The sequence below is a fragment of the Mycetomoellerius zeteki genome, unplaced genomic scaffold (genome assembly GCF_001594055.1).
Source record: "Mycetomoellerius zeteki isolate Tzet28-1 unplaced genomic scaffold, Tzet1.0 scaffold232, whole genome shotgun sequence".
Classification (NCBI taxonomy): domain Eukaryota; kingdom Metazoa; phylum Arthropoda; class Insecta; order Hymenoptera; family Formicidae; genus Mycetomoellerius; species Mycetomoellerius zeteki.
In genome coordinates this window covers 1,200,692-1,223,464 of record NW_017257208.1, presented here as the reverse complement: position 1 = coordinate 1,223,464, position 22,773 = coordinate 1,200,692, and the positions used below count along the sequence as shown (strand labels likewise).

Genomic DNA, 22,773 nt, shown 5'->3' with positions numbered 1-22,773 from the left:
GTATCCATTTACTTCGTAATCTACTTTTTATTGACAGTATTGCTTCAAAATGTTTACGGTCTCTGTGAGAAATTCTTAAAAATCTTTTAAAACTATTTAAATTCTTTAAGATACTTTATATAATTTTAAATAACATTTATTAGCATTAGCAAATATGTAAAATATGTTATAAGATGACTTAAATGGAAAAATAATAAAATTTTTTATTGTTATACACGTACGACAAATACATAAAAAATATATTAAATTACAAAAAATTACAATAAATAACGAAATTCTAGTTTAGACTGACTTTAATTATTTATTAACGCAATTGAAATATGTATATACATCTTAATACATATGTATATCTTAATTTTAATAAAAGACAAATAATTTCTTTCCTTCAGTTCAGATACATAAGCTCCAGATTTGATGAAGTCAATGATCGTTTGCATGTACTTTATTCCGATCTTTTTGAAAATAATGCAGACTGTAAAAGACAAAACAAATGTCTTTTAGTGCGTCAACGGATAACTGGAGCTAAGAATCGCAAGCATTACACATGGATTATAATGTAATTGTTTAAAGGAATTACTGTGTATGTACATCCAAAAATGTATGCTTTTTAAAAAACTTGTACATATATCTTATGTATAATAAAATGCAAGCGTATTGCTTCTCAACTTTTAGTTTTATTTTTAACCTATTCATAACTCAACTCATACTTTTTATTTTCTGAACAGAATTGCTTATAATGGCTTATAATGGCTCATTTGTAGTATGTAAGAAAATATAATACGGGACTATAATATTCCAGACAGCACACAATATTTACCTAAGTAAAAAATACTTATTAGAAATATTTATTTATATTTATCATAAATATTGCATAAAATATTTAGTCTATATTTTAATAATATTTCGAATAAAGCTTTATATAAAATATGTATGAAATATCTATATAAGATTTCAAAAAATGAATATTAATAAATATTTTTCATAAATATTCTGTGCTATCTAGGATATGTATAATGTTCTGAAATTATAAATTATATATCATTATATTTAGCCTTTATTCCACTATTTTTACTCATTTGTAGTACAAGTAGATATTTTTGATTATAGATAACGTAGGCAATTGACGTGTCGAAAAATTATATTAATAATTTTATACATATTCTCATTATAACAGATATCTCATCAAGAACTATCAGTTGGAACCATGGTTGACTTTTATATTCTTGCCGTGCGATGCGGCCTTTCGGATTAAAAAATAAATAATTTTATAAATAATTTTATAAATAATTTGAAGAAAGAAATCATAAAAATTATATTATATTTATATATTGATAAATTAAAATCTATATTAATATATTAATATATTTTATATTTTTTTCATGTGCATGGAACTGGTGCACACGGTGCAATAAGTGCAAGAAGTGTGTACCATGATCATTGATCATCAGTTGAGTAAATTGTCAGTAGCCGTCAATAATGTCAGACAACGTCAGACGCATAGCTGTTATGATTTAGAACCGAATAAGCATGTCGTCGGACGAGGAGAATGACGAACTGCAAGACCTGGAGGCGATACGCGACAAGGTTCTTAGCAGCCCACACAGCAAGCGTATGCAAGTGAGCGCCTGGGAAGACGACGATGATGGTGTGGAAGCAGAACGTAATGCAAGAGGTTAGGATTCTGACCGGCTTCAAATTCAAAAACTAATTGCATCCGTGATAATTGAAGGAAATAAAACTATGTATCTGTAATTTCAAAACATTTTCTATTAAAAAACTTTCTGTCAAATTAATTTCGTGTCTTTATCTATACTTTTCCTTTTTCCTCCAGAACCTGACGCAAAGGCCATGTTGAGCGCTGCCGAGAAGGGAAACCTGGAAAATATTAAGAATTTATTGAGTAAAAACCATCACTTACTCAACTGTACCGATAAGGATGGCTATACTCCGCTTCACAGGGCATGTTATGGCAACAATGTGGAAGTGGTGGAGGTAAGTTTAAGACAATTATTTCCTTCCCTTAGTATTTATAAAATTATCTATTAAGTAATTCTGGCTCTGTTCCAACAGTATCTACTTGAAGCAGGGGCTAGAATAGACGCTAAAACTCAAGACGAATGGCAACCTCTACATTCTGCATGCTGTTGGAATAACATAGAATGCGCCGAAGCCTTAATCTCAAACGGAGCACATGTTAATGCAACAAGCAAAGGAGATCAAACACCTTTACATTTGGTTTCCGCTAGTTCATACAATTCCTCTGCTCTCCAGCTTCTTCTTTTGCATCCTGACACGAATCCCTACCTGGTTAACTCAAGTGGAGACACGGCAGATCAGATCGCGAGAAGGACTACCAAAAACTATCCTATGTTTGAAATAATTGAGCCCTGCTTAAATGAGATTTAAAGTAAGCAGTTAAATATTTGTGTTGAATAAACAAGATACCAGTATATCTTATTGCAATAAAGATTTATTTGATATACATATATACATATATTTGCATAGAAATATCAGCAGGAGGAATGCAAACATTGGAAAAATGAGTAGTTTACACAAACGTTTCTTTGTTGCTGTGTTTTATGTTATTCTATAAAAATTTATGTATATAAATTACATTATTGAACAACGAGATATACAATCTATATGAATACATATGATCCAATATAAAAGTTTATATAAAAATATAATAGAGGATATATATAATTACGAGTGTAATTGTTATATCGGGAGAGTCTATTAGAATAATACTTCACATTGTTCATTTTTTCTTCAATACATGTCATGATGACTATGACTGTGGATAAAAAAAGATCAGCGCGGTTAATCGAAATAAACATATTAATTTTTAAGTAATAACAGAATGACAAAACTGAAAAATTACATCAATAAATCATATTAAGAAAGGACATGAAAAAACTACACGTTAGGATAAACATTGCAAGTGTAATATAAAACATAAAGTCATGTTTGTACTTCCAATCAAAATCTCTTTCTCGATATATAAGTTGTTTTCTCAGTTCGTCCATTTGGTTCTGTACGGTTTTTAAATTATTTGAACAATGAGTCTACAGATCAGTATGATGTTAAATTGACAAATTTCGGAGTACCGTTGCTGAGACGCTTAGATCCTTCCCAAATGAGAACGGTGAAGTCTTCCGTGACTGCGTATAAATGGTGCTGATCCAGAGACCACGCTACAGCGATTATTGCACCGCAACCTCTAACGTTATTCGAAATTTCTCTGACTAACTGCAGATCCCAACTGCTCCATAATCTACATCACCAAAAACACTTTCAATAATTGTTCGTAGATTTAAAATAATTAAATAACATTTTCATCGTACCTTATTATTCCGTTGTCTAAACCAGTTGCGATAACATTGACAGAAATACCCTCCGGTGCGTTACTGTAACAAAGTGCCGTTACACATTGTTTGGATAAAATGGAGCCCACAGCCCTCGCATTTATAGTGTACACTGTCAACTCAGACTGATTGTTGATCGCGTTGTCCTCTGATCTAGGAATGTCATAAGTAGCGGCTACATCCCCGAGTGTTTCGCTAATACACAGGAGATGTATAGCATAACCTTGTTCACAGATTATTGATCTCACGTATGTTAAGCTGTTCCAAAATAAAAATACACAGATATGAACTCATATAAATATATAACTTCTTCTTTCTATGCTTAAATATGTAAAATTTATTTTTCTACCATATACCTATTTAAATCCCAAATAATAATGACGCTACTGCCATCGCCGGAACAGGCAATGCTAAATGTACGTGATAGAGATATCACTGTCACCCGATTGTTATGAGCTAGAAGTACTGTCGCAGATGTTGAACTGAATTCGATTTTACCCGCAGTCCCTATAGTATATGCGTGCACTGTGATTCTGCCTGATAAATGTCCAATCCAAAGTTGTCCGCAATCAGGAGTAGATGCCAACGTCGTAATCTAAAAAACAATTGGATATTGTATATTAAATGTTTTATTTTAGAAGAAATAATATTTTAACATATATATATATAATCTTGCAATATTAAGTTTTCTTCTTTTATTACTATTTAATTCTTGAGCCTTATTAATTATGAAATGTGTGTTAAGACACTTACGGGATCAAGACCTGAAGATTTAATTAAAGGCCTTGGCGGTTGTTCTTTCTTACATTTTAATCTAGCGATTCCATCTGTGCTGCTCCATGACGCTAATGCAACACCCAATACAGACATACCGCTTAACATGCTGCTGCCTGATAACACAAAAGAGGTTTTCATTCTAGATTTAAAGCTTTGAGTTTTATAAAAAAAAATTACGGTATACAATAATTGCGATATAAATCAATAACCTTTTTCTTTGGTATAACCAAGGAGAAGCGTGGTGTAATTAGGCAATCCAAAAACGTCACCAGTTGCCAAAGGAACTAGAGAAGCTAATGGAGTTTTGTGCTTAAGTTTCCAACACAATATAGGCTCATTACTAGGTGCACCCACATAATTTCCCCATTTTATACCTGTGATTGCATCAGACAGTTGCAACATTTAATGTTTAATGAATTTAATACATATATTTGAATTATCGCTAATATAGATTGACAGTTTAAATCACAGAAAGCTACAAGGAAGATAATTACCACTAATCCCTTCAATAACCTGCGGTATTTGATTAGATAACGTTATGTTGCCGAGATTTTGAATCATTGGATGAGAAGCTCTGAATAGTTGCGCAGGCGTTTGACCATACGTTCGTACCATGGTTTCCCAGGCCTGACGTTCTAAAGGATCGGTTATCTGTTCTACGTCGAATCCATAATAAGTCTAAATATAAAGAATGAACTATTAATATTTAATTGTTCAAAGCTATGCTGTGATAACGTAAGAACACGTACTGCGGGATGAAAAACATTTATGGCCTCTATCGCCGGTCTTCCTGTCTGTCTGAATCCAAAGACGAGATCGATCCAGTATGGCAATACTTCTCTTACGATGTCTGATTCCAGCGCGGCTCTATGTGCCAATATAAATAGACGCGCGTCGTCGCCGCACCATTTCGGTAATTCAACATCTCCAACTGCATTACCATTTTGTCGAACACCGAAATTGAATCCTGCAATATATACGAATTTACATTAACTTATGTGAGCGTTATTTTTCTCAATAGTAATTGCAATATACTCGGATTTACCTTCGAAGTTTAATAAAAATTCGGGTAAATAGAAAAATTCTGGTATCAGTTCCTTCACGTCTGTTGTTGAATCACAACTAGTTAATCTCCATGTGGTAGCTAACGCATGGAATGTTCGATCAGGAATATCAAAATTATTATCTAAAAATAAAAACAAGTTTATAAAAATAATTAATTTTTCAATGAATGTCATTGTAAAAGAATAATTTTTTGTAACTACCTTGATAACAAAGAAACATGCTAGTAAACGGTGGAAGCCGTACCAAAAAGTGTAATACAGTTCCAGAATTACTATAATGAGAGCCATAATGGAATGGTCCTTGATTTAAGGCAATTAAATTTAATCCTTCTGTTAAAGTTTGTTTCAAGTACTGTATAAAAATAAATTTATTAGTGATGCAACAAAAAACAATAATAATAATTATTTTTAATAGCTTACATTATAATTATTTATGTAATGTTGTTCATTCTTTTTATCTTGCACAGCCATCGGTCGTTTGAAATTCCTGTAAAATATATAAGTATATTTGTATACGTTCGAGAATGTACACGCCGCATATTTTTCGATCATTTACCGATAAATTTTCGGATTGTTCAAGTCAATCTTCTCACTGACATAGTCTGCTAAAACAAACGGGAATACGGGATACTGCATTAAATCATTATATGAACGACCTGCCAATTTATTCAAGCAAGTTATGTATTCCCAATTGGTGAGCGCGCCACTTCTCCATAAAGCTAGAGCCTCTCCTAAGTCATCGCCGGGGATTCGCCTGGGTAAATTGCAAGAGGATAATTCCGTTGCAAACTCGTCCCTTTCCTTGGACGAATTGAACGCTAACAGATATGTTCTGCCAGTAATGAGAAAGATTTCGATGGCCCTCTCTTGCAATTGGTATCTTCTTCTGTGCAATTCTCGAATATCCTCGAGACGCCAAACAGTACCACCAGCCACAGCCAAATCGAAACCACCCAATGCTATCTGTAATTAACAAAATATTAAGAAGTTTTATCAATTAATTGTGAAATTGTAATTATAAAAATTAAAGGGATGACTCACGTCCGTATGTAATGGCGTATCGGGATTATCCGGAACGAAATACACGCACGTCTCGCTTATGAGGACTTCTCCGGCTAATTCAGCCCTAGGTGTAACAACTTTTGCCTGAGACATCTTACGTATTTTCTCACTCGTATGTAACCGTTCGATCAGAGTCGCGGTATTAGAGTCTTCACGAACACTCGTAAATAAGTATGATAATGGCATCTCGATATTAGAAGACGCTATAAAATATAAAATTTTAAATTAAAATGTGAATTTTTCTAATTTATTAAATTTTTCCTTGCATGTGTTAAATGTTAATTAGGAGATTGCATTCACTTGAGACAATCTCTAAATGCTTTCTATAATATTGATTTTGATCTGTAAATATACCTAATTTATCTTGATATTCAGGTAAAAGAAATCTCTCGTCAATATTCAAGTGACATCTCTGAAGTCTTATTCTGACTCTCGCAGGACCTTCAGTTGGATCTAATTCCCAATTTTTTGGGTAGCTCTCGGAAAAATGCCATGGCGCCCGTTCGTGGGTTAGTCGTTTGGCTATGTCTCTCCATCTAGCAACTGCCTGAGCTTCTAATGCTCGCGAGTGTTTCAACTGTTCCATCAATACCTTACGCTCGCGATTTTGTTCCTCCACAACCGAACGCGTTATAGTCATGGCGCTTTCGGTTAATTGCTTCGCCAGCGCATCGAATCTCTTGCCAATTCTAGTATAAAATTACATATCGTTTTATTAATTTTTTAACAAAATATACGCTAACTTTCAGAATAAATATGCGTTTACCTTAAAATGGCAGGATAATTGTCGATACAAATGTTCTGATCTGGATGCACATCTCGACGTAATACAGCTAATTCATCATTCCATACTTCAGGATTAGCTTGTTCAATCCCTTTGGCGAGGTTCCATACATGCAGGGCTTCTCTCAACTCTGCACATACCCTAGCATCGGCACTCGGCATTTCATCCCGTTTTTGCAATAGATCCCAAAAGAACACAGTAAACTTTTGCTCCAGCTAGACATAAATTTCGATTTTATCGGATTGAAACAAAAGTTCGTAGCGCTACGAACTTTTGTTTCAATATATAAGCAGTTGATTGGCAAATTAAAAGTTATAAGTGAAACAATAATATGGAGAGACAATAGTAAATCGTTTCAAGAACTCATATTTCAATATAGATAGAAAATTTTACACTTTAATGTATAAAATGGGGAGACATATTACATAAATTAATATAAATACCTGTGGGTGAACTTCCAAAATACACGACAAGATTTCACGAGCTCTCGGTTCTTCCATTAGAGATCTGATGGCATATATTCTCGTATTGATACTCTGGTGTGGCTCTAGCAGCCACACCATAATTCTAGCCGTATACTTTCTCAAAGCTGATTTGACGGACCACGTATTGCTCCAGTGATTTTTTTTCTCCAGAGGATTGCATAGCCCATGCAGAAGAATAGAAAACAGCCTTCTCGTTAGTTGCAATTCATTGATGGATGGTGATGCGTCAGCGGCCATTATAAATTCAACGGCACGTGTCACAATAATACGAAAACGATCATTCAGTTCTCCCTTGCTAGGTTCGCGCAGTACAGGAGGCGAATTTGTGTGGAGGTTCGCATAACTAGACGAACGAGATCCATGATCGCTCTGCTCACTGGACGTCGTGAGAACTGGAAGAAATTTTTTATGTGTAAATACACAAGCGCCGGAAACTTTCGCGCGCTGTAATTACCTGAAGTAAAGTAAGACGCTGAAGCCAAGTAGGAAGCCGTGCTACGTAGACGGAATCCCGAAGAAGGATTCGACATTTTAGTTGTGAGTACATCCAACTCTCCGTCGAATAATGCTACTTGAGCGTCTCTTACGACTGTGCAAGTCAAACTTGCGCGATATCGTAACTTCTCCGATAATTCCATGTAATCGAGTATCAAGTGTAGATCTAGTACCGCTTGCATCTGATGAATTCCCGGTAATTCTAGAAGCTTGGTCGCTATTGCCACGAACAGTACGTGGATGTCTCGATGAAGGGACGTCGAGGTACCTTTATGCACGGCTGCAACCAAAGCTTGTGCCAATGACTCAATCAAACCTTGCTCCAAAAGTACCTTTAATGCATTTGTATTCTGAAAGAATGACAATTAATTTATATGAACATATGTCAGATTCGTTATCGTGTTTTCCATTTCCAATACCTTTGCTATTATGTCAGTGATAAATGATATTATTGGTCTGGCTACGTTCGAATCAGAACCTGCGACCTTTGCAATCATTGCCATTAACGGTGGCATTGCCGCCAATGTTGGACCTCGTAGAGCTAAATTTTCTAAAGCGACAATCAATGATTCGCTTCCGGGATATAAAGCTATCTGATTTCCTAAATGCATGAAATATTTGTGTTTTATAAATTTATTAACTTCCTCATCGCTAGCGCGTTGTAGATAGGTTTGTACCACCTATAAAATACCACGAGATACTGATGAAACATTTTATTCGCTTCGGGTCTTAATAGAAATGTTATACGGCATATATTGCATTAAGAAATTATTTACCTTGATCAATGCTGTGCGTACACGAGTATCGGGATCATTAGCTAAAACTAATAGCAATTCAGCTCTTAAAACATGCTTCAACACTAATCCAACTTGACAATCTGGTAACACTCTTACAGCATCTCTCAATAGTAACAACAGCCCCTCGCAGACTAAACCCTGACACGCTCTCCTTTCATCCGCGTATGTTGACTGCCTGTCCTAAATACATAATAATGCAAGATTCGAATAAGTAATATGTAAAATTATATTATATAAAGATTTTACATTTTTTTTTCATTATACATACATTGCTTAGAGGATTGGATCCATCACTACCTGCAATTCCGGAATCTTCTCCAGCACTAGTGTTATCTGATAATAGCACATTTTTACGCTCTTTTTTTTTAGGACTTCGCGATTTTTGAATCTAGGAAAGCGAACAATTGAAATATTGTAATATTCATGTAATGTTTGCAATCAAAGAAATTTTTATTGCAAAAGTCATACCTGTTCATTTGTCAATGCCTTGTTTAGTTTACTGTTCTCCACCATGCCTATCAAATCATCAGAAATGACATTATCATTCCTTTTCGAATTCATATCTTTCTCCTTGAGTTGCGGCAACATAAAATAGATATTGTGTCGCGAATGAGTGACATAAGTCTCCGAGGCTTGATGAATGAGAACCAGGTAATCAGTGATGGCGACTAAGTGAGCAAATTCCGGCGGTGCACCCATTAAGGCACGCATCAATTCTACAATAGCGATTCCGGTATTCGAGCTCAATATGGTACTTTCTTCTTCATGTATTTCGTACATGAAATGTTCCTACAAAAGATAAGAGATGTTACTAAAAAATATATAAATTGATGTAATTTTATAATATGTAGACGTTTTAATGTATAGATTGTTTTATTTACCTTACACAAGGTAAGAATCGTATCCACGATACCGACCCTGTTTAACTGTGATGCATTGAATTCACGATGCGAGTGTTGATCTCGCAATAAAAGTAGTAACGCTTGTAACAGTAAATTTAATGTATCATATTTCATCCACGCTCTCCATGCGGTAAGTGCGCCTTTGATCAGTCCCGGATCTGTGATAACAGCTTCGCAATTTGGTGAGATTGAATGATTACCGCTGCCGATATCTTTGATGATGATCGAACTATCGCATGCCGCATCCAGCATCGCCTTCAGAATGTGTCTACCTGTGTGACACCTAGACGATTCTAGAACACGCAGAATAAGTGACGTTCCGCCATCCGATCGATATTGATTCAGAAGTTCTGAATCGCTACGAACAAGATGCAGGATTATGGACAGAGCCAAAGCTTGTTCTTCTTCGGTGGAGTTTAATTCGACCACCTACAAAGATTCATGAATGTTTAGGAGAGACATATGCAGAGATGCTTTGATTATTTCTTTTTTAATTAATTTCAAAAAGTATTTACTCTTGCAAAAAGATATAAAAATACTGGTACACCGCCTACTAAAATCGTCGCAGGCACAAGACCTCGATATTGCTGACTTTCTAAACGAGTAGACGTAATTGGAGATATCGATAGAGGCGGTTGTTGAGATACTCTGTGTTCCGGGACCGAAACGACTTTAAAACCTGGTTGGCCCAGGAAAATACTTCTTACAATAACTATAAAAATTATGGCAACAATAATAATATACAATAAAATAAAGTACATAATTCATAATACAATAAAATGTTAATATTATATCATAAGTAACTTACCAGCAGGATTAGCGACAGCTTGAGGATACAAATGTAAGATACTGGGGTTTTGAGCCTCGTAACTGAGAAGTAAATTATCTTGCAGCTCGCCAAGATGCGAGTTTGTCGCGTCCATAACGGCCTCCCAATCGATTTTCGATTCTAATACTACCGTTTGGACAGCACGCCTCAAATAAGTACCGCCATAAGACTTTCGTCGGCTTAAATCAAATTTACCACCTTCTACAATGTATTAAAGTAGGTATTAAAAATTCATATACAATGTTAAACTGTTTAGTGTATAGTTACACATTCATGATTACTATATTAAAAATAATGCATTGCTACCGTATTTTACTTCGCGAATACCATTCAATGCGCCAGATGCAATAAGAGGTGCAAAATCAGGTTTTGTCGTATTTAAAATACAATCTGCCAAGTTGGTGTAATTTGGTCCGAGACCTGCCAAATATAATGCACGCTCTTTCGTAAATACTGGACATCTACGAATAACAATCATTTGAGGCATATAGATGATTCTATTGTATATAAATTACTTAAGTGTTGAATAATAAAATAATGTACCTAAAAACCATTAAATTTCCGAGATACCATGCGCCAATATTGCTCGATCCGACTTGACCTAACAAAATACACGTAGTACCAGGCTTTCTCACTAGTAAACCGTCAAACGGTAATTGAACATTAATTTCTTTCCAACCGTTTATCCAGAGCGTAACTTCAACCACAGCACTACGCTTATTCAAGACAGTATCTTTAATGTTTAAGGCCAAGTGATGCCAGCATCCCGAAGGAAGCATGCCGTTTATCGAAGTTTCGGAGATCGTTCGATTTATCTTATCGTCCGGTCGAGTAAGTCGTAAGATTAATTTATCTAAATGATAAAATCAATATCAGCATGAGCTTTCACTTATAATTAACAAATGTTAAGAGTGACTCACCTGATTTGAGATCGAGCCAAGTTTCCAAAACCAGCGATTCGAATCCAATGGATATTAAATGTACTATTGACGTTGGCGTGGATGTTGATACAGAACCTGCTATGATTAGAAAAAAAATTTGACATCGATATTTTTTTAATAATTTTATAAATGCATCAGAATAAGAAATAAAACGTATTGTTACAAGTAAATGAAACGACTCTCATGTCTTAATGATCCAAATATTAGGAATAATAAACATAATCGTTTTACATAATTAGTGACTGTTTCTTTTCTATACTAACCATCACGACTCCAGTCGTCAGAAAGGATACCCCAGTCTGACAGACTCTCACTATCCGAATCAAGTAATGGGGAAGTATTGTGGGTAGTCACACGTCCGCCAACTAGTAACCCTCTTTCTATCCTTAACCACATGGAAGCAGAGCAACCGTGTAACCACACTGACCAAACAAGTTCCGGCCCGATGGGCAGACACGTTGCATGTACGGACCATGGACTGCAAATTCCCGCAGCAAGATGCTTCTTTTTGAAATTATTCATGAGGTTCTCAGCCTTTTCCAGATTCTTATGTTCCTCCGTCTGGATTTTCAGCGATGTTTTTGTGTTGTATGGCACAGGGAATGACAGGATGAAATTCGGCTGAGGTCGTGCGGTCAGCACCAAGTGATATAATGGCTCCAGCAACGGCAACAGAGGCGGTTTCTTCACTTTGAAAAACGACAAATACGCGACTAATTCCGTCGGCGAAATTGATTGTGTCGCTAATAGTGTAAAAACTTCCAGTGCCGCGTGCTGCAAGTCTATAAAAATTCTCTATACAGTGTGCTAATATTTTATGAATATATTAATACATTTCCCATGTTAAACTACCTCGATATCGTGGATCGTTATTCGTAAATACATTCTTAAAACCATTCAATATCTTCATAATAGTTCCCGAGGCCGCGAGAGCAGCACAACTTGAGGCACTTTCTCGACAAGTAATAGTGATTCTCCGCAATCCACTAGTTATTATCGATCCTCTTTCTAAATCTAAACCTCTGTAAAAAAAGAGTTTATAAAGTAAAATATTATAATGCGCATTAATGTTTGTATATTCGTAAAAGTGTTCAGGACTTACTGTTCACTGAAATGAATTAAAAGGTCTATTGCCAAGGAACATAAAGCAGGATGAGCATTGGCGTGACCTCTTGACTCTATTACAGGTCCAAGGAGATTGCTGCTTTTTTTCGGAATGCTGTTATTAGTATTTTTTCCAGGCACTTCAATATCAGCTTCATATCCATCGTCAGCAGTTACGTACTCGCCAGTACTACTATCTTCCGCGCCGTAATCCGGTAGAGTCTCCAACGACATGGTTGGAAGCTGTAATAAAATAGTTGCACTAATAAATTAATAAATATTTATAATTCTTAATTTTTAACAATTAATGTAAAGTTTTAAATTTACATTAATTATTAATTTAATTATGATCGACGTACTCTGGGACGCGGTTGCTGCTGTATACTGTTTTCCTGTGCTGGCTTCAGCATAGAGATCTTCAACACCGCGTCCACTATCACAGCTATTCCACGACCAAGCATTATTCCGGTATTCATCAGAGTTTTCCTTAATTCCATGACTATATCACAATCATCTACACCATAGAATATTCATTACACAAAATCGGCAAGAGCAATGGAATAAATTTCAATGAAGCGAATGACTAATATAATTCCATGTGTAATTAGATAACGTCACGATCAACTGAGATTTTAAGAATGACGTTGATCATCTGCCTACGATCCTCAAACTGTTTTTCTGACGAGTAAACGCAAAACATCTTCGGATTATAACGCCGCAGCTGCATGAGCGACTGATATATAGGGTGAACAATTTCAAACGTAATGGTCTAAAGATCTCGAATAAACAAGATATGGAAAATCGTTTTAGACAAAAGTTATACGACCTGACAGGGAGGGCACAAATAAAATTAATTTTTACAAAATCAATTTTTCACGATCATATGAAGATTATCTCCATTTTTTAATGGAATTATATAATTTCTTTAATTATTCTACATATAAAAGGATTAAAGTAAAAAGATATCGAAAAATTAATAGTTTTCGAATTATTTTATGCTTTATTCTGGCACGCGTATTGATATAAAATATAAAATACCTTGTAAATTATTAATTTGTTGATAATCGTATTTTAATACTTTTACGCACAGAATAACGAGATGAATCAATTAATGTAAAAAAAATACATGCCGATTAAAAAAATTATGCGTTTTGCTATATGCAGCTACATATTTCTTTTTAAGCAACTGTGTATTTTGTTTGCACTAATTGATTCATTCTGTACATAAAAGCATTAAGATTATTATAAAAAAATTTAATGGTTTACTAGATATTCTATCATATGTTTCATGTCAAAATGTGCTAAATAAAGTATAAAATATCTCATAAACTATTGATTTTTCAATATATTTCTACAGTACTTTTATGTGCAGAATAAATAGAATAATCGTATTATATGTAAAAAAATCATATATTTCATCTTTAAAAAATGGCGATGACTTCATGACCTCAAAAAATTTATTTTTTTCGAAAATTATTTTATCATTATGTGCGTCCTCTCAAGCCATACTTTTATCTGAAACATTTTTCCGTATCTTCTACATTTTTCAAAATATTTGGCCTATTACGTTTGAAATTTTTCACCCTGTATGCGTATATACATACGTAACCAAGGTGTGATATGCGCTTCATTAATCGCATTTGTAACATAACATACACTTACACAACGGAGATATCAGACAGCATGTAATCAAGGCTTCGAAAAGCTTATGCGCCGATTTATCTAAAAAAAAAAAAAATTACGGTACGATTTATTAATAATTTTTAATAATTTTTTAATACAAATTTTTCAGATATTATTACTCCACGTACCTTCAATACTGTCCGTAGCGATGGCCACAGTTAATAATTTGAACAAATGCAACGATTTTCTAGATACTGGATGTGCTGACAGTTCAGTCCGGAACTTCGGGCTGCACAGTGCTACTCCTGCAGCAGCCCTCCACGCTGCGCTAGCCTGATGCAGGCTAAATTTGTTATCCGATGTATCTCCATCGGTGCGCAGTTCAATAGTTTCCTCTATAGGAAAGTGAAACCTCTCGAGTGAATTCGAATTTGCTATGACATCTATCGTATCAGTCTTGTTCTCTAATTGTTCGCAGTGAATATCACTTTCAGGCAGTTGCGATAAAAATGTATCATCGAGATCTTCAACCGTCGTTTCAGCGATCTCCGTTTTCAAATTTTTGAGAATAGGTGACTCAACTTCTTGATTATCAGAATGCATATTAAGTGCATCCTTCTCACCTTGCTGGTCCGCTTTTTCTCCCATTCTCAGTTCCTTAAGACACTGTAAGCTGACGAACAATCCGTTCGTCTCTCTATCAAGAGTTTCAAAAAGGAACTTCGTCGCCGGTACCTCGGTGCTTTCTGTATTGTCAGGTTCCTTGCAAATCTTCCAGATTTCTACAGTCACGGTGACTTCCAGAAGAGCATAGACACTCCTAGTGAACGCTACGTCCGTTATCAGAGACAGTATCTCGTGCAGTCCATTTATCTCCATGAATTTCTCGCACATCTTCAGGTTCACGATTAAACACGATATAACGGACATACAGGATTGCAAAAGAAACCTCGCAGTTGCGTTGTCTTTATCGATCATGTAATACGCCTTGGCGCGCAGGAAAGTCGGGTAGAAAGTGCTGAAAAGAAGTTGCTCCCTGACGTGAAACCGGGAACAGGGTGTGACTTTTAGCAGATGCGCCATGACGACGTAACATAGTTTCGGATCGTCAGGGCACAGCAAATCGACATATAACTCTAGAAAATCCCATGAGTAATTAGCCGGTTTATCACAAGTGTCGCATGCGTCCGTCAACGAATACGCGCCCAGTTCTCTAAACAGAGTACGCTCCAAGAACGCCATGGCCGGAGCGTATGTCGAGGAGTCGCGTTTTCTAAGACAGGCGATGACGCTCGAGACGAGTATCTTCGGCGGGAAGCAACAGCATGTACCCGCGGCGGTGATTATCCCAATCAGTCTCACCTGCAACTCCCTCGTGAATAAATGAGATTCCTTCAGTAAACTCGTGAGTGTCGCGAATAACGAGGAAATACAACAAACTTGTTTATCAGCTATACCAACGATCGGTTGAGAGTACGGTGCTCCGAGCACATCCGAATGATGATGACTCTGAACGTGATCGATGCAGGATTTGTGTTTGGTTCTGTGGCATTGCGTGGTGTGTGAAAGATCACGACGAACGCTCTTCAATCCGCTGGTCAGTGCACCTATTATGTCGATTATCTTTTTGGCCCGTACTATCGACTTCACCGGATCAATACTTGGTAGATCGACGATCGCGAACACTGTTCTTTCAACGAGCCTGCCATCCTGACTCTCGACGAAGAGTCGGAACAATTCGAGGAAGTCCGACAACTTGTCGACATTGCTACTACGCTGGTGCAACAGGCAATAGAGGAACGTGACGATCCCATAGATGGTGGCGAAGATAAATTCCTGCAGCAACGAACCTTCCTCCGGTTCCAACACGTTTACTGGCTTGCTGCAAGCATTCTCTAGCAATCTCAGAGTCATTGGTAACAGACCATTGTGAATCACCGCTGTAGTAGGTTCATCAGCTCGCAAAACACGTTCCAGAGCCGTTAACATCAGCCTGGCAGCGGCAGCCTTCAGGGTCGCACATTCTGTACCATTCAAACGGTTACCGTCTATACCGAATTGCAGCGACCACAGCGTATCCAGAGCGAATTTTAGAACCTGCACGGCTGGCGTTTGCTCAGCGGGTGTATCGTAGTCACGCAAGCCTTGCAGCAGTTGTATAATCAGCAAACTAATCTCGAAATTACTGATTTTTGCATCCAATACATCGCGGATCCTTTCGTCAATATAATCACGCGGTGTTTTCCTTACAGGACGAGGTGGCAGCTCGTATAATTCAGCCTGCCACTTCTGTTCTTCGTCACTCCTAACGATCGATGTGAAATATTCAAAGTCCATTGGATTCAGACGAATCTTGAGCGTGAGAGAACGTGACGGATCGATGCCATCCGTCGATGGTTCGAACTCGCTACTCGTTTCACCCTCCGGTGTATTACGTCGCGCTTCCAAAATCGACGATGATTTCTTCTGCTTGTGACTAATGGATTGGTGGATCTTCGCAGCACCGACGACATGTCGGCGAGCAAATTTCCTGCGCGAAGGTGTATCGCCCTCATTAGAAAATCTGCGGTTAGAACTCTTAGTACTCTTACGTTTTGCATGTAGCACGATATTCACTGTATCGACGGTATCGTCGTTACAATGAAATCTCATATACTGGTTCCGTATCGATGATTCAACGACGGCGGATTCGCTGTCAGATTTTTGTGACGCGGTTAAATCAGATCCCGAGTCGACTTCTTCTTGGAACGCAACTTGATAGAGAGCGACCAACAACGCAACCAGTTCGCGACCGCAGGACAGACCACGTACACCTAACAGATGCAGCACTGCCAGGTAACGCCATCCACGATCCTGGACCAAGTATTTTCGTAGGCCGATCAGCTCGCTGCCATTTCTGTTTCCGCACAACTCGTGCACATCCGAAAGCAATTCGCAGGCCACGAGAGTCGACACACCGCCAACGCCAACCGAACTAAAATAAAAGAATACGCTTGATGTACACATACATATTTTTATTGTCTCATTCAATGGTTGAGTTGTCAGATGTGAGATATGATTCACATGTATTTGTTATTTCTAGTAGTTCTGTGATATCACTTTTCAAAATAACAAAGAAAGTTTGTCTTATGTCCGTTTCTAACAATGTTAATTTTAATTTCATTTCAATTATTCTTTATCTTATTCTAATTTTAAAAATTAAAAAAAGATGAAGAGTAACTTAAACTGAGATTAAAGTTAATCTACATTATGTTAGAAACGGGCATTAGGCCTATTTCTATCAATGTAAATTAACTTTAATTTCGGTTTAATTTATTCTATATTTTTTTTAATTCTTAGAATTAAAAGAAAATGAAAAGTAAAAGTAAGTTAAATCGAGATAAAAGTAATTTATCTCTTATCAGAAAGTGATTCACAATAGAATGAGATACACGCACAATAAATGTCAATAGCTTTTTATATTATATACATGATCCGATAATAAGTTCCCGGAAAGCAGCAATAAAAACACAGACATCTCAAATAACAAATTTTCTTTCAAAGTAGTATCTTTATACACTTTACACTTTATCTTTTTGTTTGAATTTTATAAATTCAAAGCTTTTTTAAATTTGCGTAGAAGTTATATTCAGAGCACTCATTACATTCCTATATAAATATCCTCGATGTCTTGAAAATATTCACTTTTCATGATGTTTTCGAGTTTTGGAAGCAACATGAAATCTAAAAAAGTCAGACCCGGTGAATGATAATCTTAACAACCTTTCTTGGTAAAAAACGATGATTCCCTTGAACTCAGGAGCGTTGTCACGTAATTTTTTTGATCAAAAAAGGAATTGTTATAAGATTATCACTTATTTGCCTGACTTTTTCGAATTTCATGCTGTTCAAAAGTATTATGAAATAAACATTTTCAAGAAATTGAGAACATTCAAAGAAATGTGACGAATGCTTTAAACAGAATTCCAACTACGGACTTTAAAAAATGTTTTAAAGCTAACAAAAGAGGTATTGATGCATGAAGGATTATCTTGAAAGATAAAATATATTTAGTTATCTGAGATGTTTACGTTTTTTTATTGCTGCAATTCGGGGAAACTTTATTGTTAAACCATGTATGAATATTGTAATCAACACGCTCTTAAGTTTAATCAGATATTTAAAACATTTAAAAATTAAATAAAAACAATTAACAAATATGATTGGTAGAAAAGGAATGAAATAAATTACCAGACCGAAAGTCAATCAAACTAGTTGCCATAAAAGTTCTCCATCGCAACCGCAGAAGTGCGATCAAATTCTCTACTGCGGTTGAGGCGAAGACAGTGAGACGTAAAAATAAACGCGTAATCGAATATCCTTCTCGAAAAATATTGCGTAAACTTTAGAAGAAATGTTGTGCAGATAATAAATGAATCAAAGTAATAATATGAGGGTCTCACCAACAAGATAGAACATCTTTTACGTCTTTGCCTTCCTTGATTTGCGCAAGCAATTCCGCCAGAAATATATCGAGCCAGGACGATTTCTGGAACAATCATTGTGTATGTGTATGTGATATCAATACTTGTCAGAGACAACTTATCAACAGAATTTATATAAAGCACAAATATCTTTCGTAAAAAAAAATGTACGTATGCAGAGGCAATTATATCTCGCAATTAATACCGTCGCTAATGATTCTTGATTTGTAAACGCGAGTTTGGTAATTGGGAAGATATGCTTATTAGGAAAAAATACAAGTCACGTTAAAATATCGCTTCAAAGAGAAAACTAGTTGATAAGGAACTAGGCTCAGAGATAAGAAGGATCAACGGGACCAAAGAGATTTTGTTTATTATTTGCTTAAGTTAACAACGATAATAATTTGCTCGTGTATCTGCGCGATACAGTAATCAACATTTTAGCGAACATAAAATGAAAAACATAACGATTAAGCATTAAAGTGACATACTTGCGGTATGCTACTTGTGATATTCACAATTTAATCAAAAGTTTTAGATATGAAACTAGAGCACTCCGAATTTTCGCTAATCTTTGTCGACGGAAATAGGAATGGAATTGTAGTTTAGCGATATTTTAATGTATGACGAATAGTCTGTTTATGACGTGCAATCGGGCACGTAGTGATTCATGATGGAAATAACCATTTCCAATTATTTAATAATCTAAATTAATTTAAAAATAGAGAGAATTAGATTATAAAAATAGGTATACGTGTCATATTTTATTAACACAGTTGAAGATCTATATATTACACGTATTAATATAATAAAAAAATTGTTTCACAGATTTTTCTATTGTACTTAAAAGTAATACAAGAAGTTTGACGGTGAGTTAGAATGGATAAAAAATTATTTCAGTAAGAAGTATAGACATTTGTATGTGAAAATTTTTTTTTTACGGTAAAATGAGAAAAATTTCACTTCAACTGTTTTATATGTATAGCAATCATTTTTAAACGGAAAGTGTAAATTTCCAATCATCTTTCTGCGTAGATTATATACCTGATGTATTTTATATACGTGTGTCTAGTGTATCTTTATTCTATTATTATATGAGAGAGATAATTAAATAACGCACTTATAAGATTTGTCAATCAGTTATTATGAGTAATGAATGATTGTGTGTGTTGTGTGTATGTGTAGCTAAAAGATATGTATTATATCAACGTCCTCCACGAAGTATTGACAAGCAGGGCGCACATGACTTGTAAGGCATCCGTTTCTTTCGTAAGCTGCTACAATGCGATATCTCCGAAAACAATCCAATTATAAATGTAGTAGGTTTTAAGATATAATCAGCGTTGAAATTGACAGAATACAAGAAGTTATTTCCGCGTTACGTGTTTTGTCAACTTACAACGCATGAACAGAAGATTCCTTGCCATATTAGACTTATTATAAGGAAATAGTAGTTTTGTTAAAATAAAAGCTGACAGAATTTATAAAAAATTAAAAAGGGAAAAACCAAGAAAGTAGAATTCCGAGAATCAAGAAAAAAGATTAATTCCATGAAACCATGCTAATACCTCGTAACTCTGGGGTTCGGCATGGATGAAGTAATCCCATAGAACTTGCAGTTTATTGATTGACACCGTAGACATCCCTGAACCCCGTTCCTCGCGTTCCTTCTCGTCCTCCTCTTCGGGCTCCTCGGTCTTCAACCGCGCATCTTCCTCGTAACTCGCCACCTCGTCCAAACTCAACCACGCGTACAGATTGTCCTCGTGCTGCCTTTGACGTGCATCCTTCGACCAAGTAACTTGATCACCTGAAAGACCGGGATTCCTCACGTCGCGCTGAGTAAACCAACACGTGTTGAGATGCATAATCTATATGTCTTGTCTCGTACATCACTTGAAAATCGGAAACTTTAATTCTAGTACATTCCTTATACTGACAATTAGAATTTGTTTCACGTTTTCAATACATGATCAAAGAATACATTACATGTATGATATACAAAAAGAAACGGTACTTCTCAATAACACCTTAAATTCAAACGCTTTGCAAAGACGAGTCAAAGGACCATGACTTGCTTTAAAAAAGCAACTGATCTTACTCGACTTTATTTAATCGTATTCTGTAATCAGAGCATTGCAACTGCAACATTGCGGCGTATTGTAAATCTGATCCCAACGCGGGAGTGTCGAATATGTTTACCTAACGCGAATAATAAGCTTACATAACATCCCCACGCGATTGATCACCAGTTTGCAGTTTGCAACCTTCCTCGAAAGCTTCACGAAATTTTCACGAAGTACGAAACGATGGAGAGCGGTAACCCCAGTTTTATAAATTCTTCGATAACAATCACTACCGACGCTATTGCCGTTGTCGCCTCTGCCAGCACTATCAATAAATCACTACTGCTAATTTCATTACAAACACGAGCCACGCGAGGATTGAGGAATCGCTGCGATGGCAGGATTTTAATCTACCGTCACTAACAATTCTTATCTGCCAACTTGCTCTCGTCTTATGAGAATGTCTCGTTATCGCTTCTCGGAGCATGTAACAATCAGCTCGTAAATCTAGCGACGAGCCCGAAGTCGTTCCTCTTTGGTTAATTTTTCTCCTCGATTCTTACAGATCCACGTTGAAAAACACGACGCGACGACCAGGTAGCTGTCGTTTCAGGATTCGACTTGTAGATAGGATTCGACTTGTCAAAAGTTAGAAAATTAAAATCCGAGCGCCTTTACACGACTTTAAGGCGATAATAAGCTTCCCTCTGATTACTGTTCGTTTGTTCTCCATTCAAGTCTAAGAATTGAGAAACAGATATCTTAAATACTTTGTGTAAAATATGATTGCTGTGTGATGCTTAAAAATTATAATACTGAAGAATATTAATTATGATTCTTGGTATATTTTTTACGTATAACGTGTGATAAAAGTTCACGGCCTTTTTCAGCGAATTATAATTCGGAAAACGACATTAATCTAATTTACAGGTTCAATAACAATCCCCTCATTATATATAAAACAGATAATAATTTAAAATATATATATTATATGACATATATGTCATATAATATGTGTATCTTATTATTAGATAAATGTTATCTTATTGGTAGATAAATACACTTTAAGAAAATAAGTCTACTCTCAAATAAAAAAATTTTAATTTATACTTGCTTTTTTATCTAAATAAAATTTTACATTATACAATTAATTAATAAGAAATATTAATAAAATAAAGCAGGATAAGATTTGAAGTCACATTTAACTTATAGTTTTATCTATCATATGCAAAATGTCTCAAAATAAACAAATTAAAAGAGATTCAATTCATGATTCTATTATTTATTAGCTTAAAAGTTTAGTTTCTAGAGATTTAATTTCAACTCATACGGAAAAAACGGTTACTGAAGTATCTAAAAATTTAGTTATATATGTAAATATATATTTGAAAATAATTTTAGTGGATTATCAAAATAAGTAATTATGTAACTCAAGCTATAAGTGGCTAAAATATCAAAACTTTTTGTAGCATTGCTTATGTTTGAGTGACCTACAAAATTATTTTGATAATCCAATAAAATTATTTTCAGGTCTAGCTAAATTTTTAGATACTTCAGCAAAATCATTCTTTCTGTTTGTCAAAAAGAAAATTCTATTTGAAATTTATTTCCGCCAAATTTGAATCCCGCTTGTTCGAGGACACTTTGCAAAATTTTATTGCTGCATTAGAGATGCGAAAATCAGGCTTACTTAATCAAAATTAGCGTTAAAATACGCCGATGCAAGTAAGAAGTTGAACACTGTGTCTAACCGCGCACGTCGACGAATGAGAATACACTCCTCTTGCTCGTCAGTTCGTATCCCCAGCTCGAGTCTTCAGCCCGGGGTGAACGTCGAGTATTAACTGTCCGCAACGAAGAGGGGATTCACGGTCGAGCCTCCGACTCCTCCAATCGGTTTCCTTCTACGACGAAAAATCGTGATTCACGCAGCGTTGGCCTCTCGCCAGCCTTTGAGAAAAGAATCAATGAATTATAAACGTGTGATGCAAATACGACACATATGATGTACACGAT

At 35.7% G+C, this 22,773-nt stretch overlaps 2 protein-coding genes across 4 annotated transcripts; one reads left to right on the top strand and one right to left on the bottom strand.

Moving 5' to 3' along the window:
* Positions 1-1,437: 1,437 nt before the first annotated feature.
* Positions 1,438-11,380, top strand: LOC108723395 (ankyrin repeat domain-containing protein 49). Its single transcript, XM_018449137.1, has 4 exons — positions 1,438-1,672; positions 1,832-1,992; positions 2,071-2,407; positions 11,308-11,380. The coding sequence occupies exons 1-3, from the start codon at positions 1,528-1,530 to the stop codon at positions 2,404-2,406; spliced, it is 642 nt and encodes a 213-aa protein (XP_018304639.1). The 5' UTR covers positions 1,438-1,527; the 3' UTR covers position 2,407; positions 11,308-11,380.
* On the bottom strand, positions 2,698-21,108 carry mv (lysosomal-trafficking regulator mauve). 3 transcript variants are annotated; one of them, XM_018449131.1, is made up of 35 exons: positions 20,916-21,108; positions 20,260-20,501; positions 18,671-18,756; positions 14,417-17,202; positions 14,268-14,327; positions 12,965-13,119; positions 12,604-12,848; positions 12,354-12,523; positions 11,765-12,283; positions 11,481-11,585; positions 11,104-11,413; positions 10,867-11,021; positions 10,540-10,761; positions 10,247-10,443; positions 9,711-10,160; positions 9,298-9,618; positions 9,098-9,217; positions 8,809-9,009; positions 8,452-8,712; positions 7,992-8,382; positions 7,496-7,929; positions 7,035-7,267; positions 6,623-6,957; positions 6,248-6,471; positions 5,763-6,169; positions 5,627-5,693; positions 5,408-5,558; positions 5,188-5,328; positions 4,892-5,109; positions 4,637-4,820; positions 4,352-4,516; positions 4,119-4,255; positions 3,722-3,960; positions 3,345-3,623; positions 2,698-3,274 (listed from the first exon to the last, which is right to left on the bottom strand). In XM_018449131.1, exons 1-35 carry the CDS (start codon positions 20,920-20,922, stop codon positions 3,073-3,075), a joined length of 10,419 nt encoding a protein of 3,472 aa, XP_018304633.1. In that variant the 5' UTR covers positions 20,923-21,108; the 3' UTR covers positions 2,698-3,072. The 3 variants fall into 3 exon arrangements, with proteins under 3 accessions (XP_018304633.1, XP_018304634.1, XP_018304635.1); XM_018449132.1 differs by having other exon boundaries at positions 11,481-11,579; XM_018449133.1 differs by having other exon boundaries at positions 11,481-11,576.
* Between the last annotated feature and the right edge of the window lie 1,665 nt (positions 21,109-22,773).